The 3,116-nt window shown below is 38.7% G+C and overlaps 1 protein-coding gene across 1 annotated transcript; it reads left to right on the forward strand.

The window, feature by feature from the left end:
- Positions 1 to 396: 396 nt before the first annotated feature.
- On the forward strand, positions 397 to 2,910 carry LOC145073208 (transcription factor MYB1-like). The gene is made up of 2 exons (XM_079019769.1): positions 397 to 949; positions 1,899 to 2,910. Exons 1-2 carry the CDS (start codon positions 571 to 573, stop codon positions 2,624 to 2,626), a joined length of 1,107 nt encoding a protein of 368 aa, XP_078875895.1. The 5' UTR covers positions 397 to 570; the 3' UTR covers positions 2,627 to 2,910.
- Positions 2,911 to 3,116: the final 206 nt, after the last annotated feature.

Genomic DNA, 3,116 nt, shown 5'->3' on the forward strand with positions numbered 1-3,116 from the left:
CCTTACTTGATTGTTGTAAAGAAAAGTATTATCAAGTACTTACAAAGGACTAAGAATACGTTCTTGGTTTACAAAGATTTGATGTAAAATGTTACATTGATGTGAGTTTCCAAACCGATGGAGATGATTCTTGTTTCAAATAACAATTTCTTTCATCACGAATGGGGCATCAGTTGTGTCGAGCATTGAAAGACATACATAACTATATTGTGACAGTATCAATGCTATAGCAATATTAAAGAAGCCTAAAGAAGTAAGAGGATTCAACACATTCGATATAAGTTTCATTACATTCGAGTTGTCATCGACTTAGGAGAAATCACCATTCTTAAAGTTCACTAAGACCTAACGTTGGAGTTTGGATTTTGTGCTAGAAGACATGGTAGACCCGTGTCATTTCATTTGTATATTTTCTAAATAAATCTCCAATAAGTTATAAATTTTGTCGCCGAAACATGAACTGAAAGGGGACGTCCCCCAAAACACTTTGCCTCGCAACTCATTTCACCTGTTCGTCAATCTTCCCCTGTCACACACTCCAGCAGTTGAAACCAGTCAACTTCGCTGCGAATGGACAAAGATCAAGATCAAGACCAAGACGCCGCCAAAATTGAGGATTTCACAGCACCCCAAGACGATGGCGGCGACGTCACTACCGCTGCCACTGAAAACCATGACGCCGATGACTCTGACCCAGTTACTGTCGGAGATGGAGTTGGGGCCAGCGGTGCTAGTGGCGGTGGTGGTCGCGCCGGCAAGAGGACCGGCGATAGAGTGAAGGGTCCTTGGTCGCCTGAAGAGGACGCCATACTGAGTCGATTAGTGAGCAATTTCGGTGCGAGGAATTGGAGTTTGATTGCCCGAGGAATTCCCGGCAGATCGGGGAAATCATGTCGTTTGAGGTGGTGTAATCAGCTTGATCCTGCTGTCAAGCGCAAACCCTTTACTGGTAATTTCAATTATTTATTTTGTATCTTCTTTGCGTGCTTGATTTCAATTGAGGGTTTGATTAGCAATGCTTGTCTGAGTTGATTCCAATTCCCAGTGTCCCTGATTTATGACTTTGCGCTTTGAACACTGAATCATATAAATATTTCAGCATTATGACTTGAAATTGTTACAAAAATTAGGGGAAAAAGATGAACTATAACTAAAATAGTGAGATTTGGGAATCATCATGTTTCATGTTCTTCAAATTATTGGAGATGGAGACAATCACCGTATCTGAGGGGGGTGTTTGTAGTGCTTCACTTTAAAATGCTTCTTGTGATTTGAAATCAAAATAAAGAGTTTTGAGGGGACTGGACATGATTGGAGTCATTGAACAAGCTTTCTAGGGCTACTTATGCTAGCTTTGATGGAATATTAGAATACTGACATCACTTGTAAACATGTTGTAATGTTGGTATAGTATTTGTTTCAAAGCATGTCTAAGATTCATGGTTTGAATTGTATGACTCAAATCACTTGATCAAGTGGAGAATGTGAGTCCTATTTATGAATTGGAATCTTGTAACTTGTTTGATTAGTGATAAATCAAGATTCTATGGTGAATCAATCGTATATGAGTATATGACTTAGGCACTTGGATCTTCACTTAGGTTTCTATTTGACTTAATGCACAAAGAACGACTTAACAAAGAAAGACATGGAAACAAGGCTATCTCCATTAAGTCCTAACTTTTCATTCCCTATTTTATTTTCCTTCTATTTCCCAAATGCGAAGTTATTTTCTCAAATACTTTTCAAACATCATTAGTTGATTAAATGAGAAGCCGGACAAAAAAGTTGCAGTTTTTGTCCTATTTACATCAGTCTGAATCCAATGCATGTCAAACACAGTACTATTTGTTTTATTCTGTCATGTCATGTCCTATCCTGTCCTGCATGTCCTGTAGATGAAGAAGACCGAATTATACTCTCGGCTCACGCAATTCACGGAAACAAATGGGCATCAATTGCAAGACTCTTACCAGGAAGAACCGACAACGCAATAAAAAACCATTGGAATTCAACCCTAAGAAGACGAGGTCACGAACTCGGTAAATTCAACATCGGGTCGGGTAACACCATTGAAGACCCGAGCTTAGAAAGATCAAAAGCATCATCAGAAGAAACCTTATCATGTGGGGACATCAATTCCTTCAAACCCCACGAAGGACCCGACATCACAAGTGACCCTAACAATGACCAAACTACCCTTTTCCGTCCGAAACCCCGCGTAAGCGCGTTCAACGTTTACAACTCACAAACCGGTTCTGAAACATACGGGCCAACTGTTCTCAAGGGCGATTTCGGTATAAGTAAGTTGCTCGAAGGTGCGTATGGTGAACGGTTAGTTCCTCATCAATGTGGCCATGGTTGTTGTGACCCGAGTGGTCAAAGTCAAAGTCAAACTGAAAAGTCAATATTGGGCCCGGAGTTTGTGGATTATGTAGAACCGGGGTCGTTTTCGAGCCATGAATTGGCGGCTTTGGCAACGGATATAAGTAATATTGCGTGGCTTAGAAGCGGGCTTGATAATGGGCCGAGGCCCGGTGACCGTTTACGGGCCGAAGTGATTTCATCACTGCCTGTTAGTTGGCAGGGTTCCGGGCAGCCCGCAAATGTTGGGAGTTCGGGGTAATAATGTGTAAGTGAAAGTTTGTTTTCTTGAATATGTAGGCTTGTGTTGTGATTTTTTTTTTTTTTGTTACTTTGGAGTAAATTATGTTTGACTATTGAGATAAATGGGTATTTGATAAGTTATATTAATGGGTTTTGGGTCAAGAAACATGTTCATGTGTCATGTGATAATGGGGTCATGTACACAGAAGGCGAGGGTCAGTTGGTGCTTACAAGTGCTTGTGTCCCACCCAGCTATTAATGTTGTTTAATGGTAATTAAGTATTTAAAATGTTTGTTTTGATTTTTTTTTTTGTTTTTATAAATTTGTGATTGATTGTAATTTTTATTTTCTATACACTAAAGTAATTGTTGGATAATTTTTACTTTATTTGATGTTTTTATTTATATACAATAAATCTTATAAAATAAAATATTTGAGTTTTAATTATGTGTAAAATTAAATAATTTCAGTATAAAGTTAAGTTATTAAAATATGACCTGTTTATTAA

Source organism: Lactuca serriola, chromosome 9 (assembly GCF_051521515.1).
Source record: "Lactuca serriola cultivar US96UC23 chromosome 9, Lser_US96UC23_V15, whole genome shotgun sequence".
Lineage (NCBI taxonomy): Eukaryota > Viridiplantae > Streptophyta > Magnoliopsida > Asterales > Asteraceae > Lactuca > Lactuca serriola.

Bases quoted from the DNA above. Each gene is read 5' to 3' on its own strand.
- LOC145073208 (XM_079019769.1), top strand. From the start codon at position 571: ATGGACAAAGATCAAGATCAAGACCAAGACGCCGCCAAAATTGAGGAT. The intron at 950-1,898 runs GTAATTTCAATT...CATGTCCTGTAG, and splicing joins CAAGCGCAAACCCTTTACTG to ATGAAGAAGACCGAATTATA.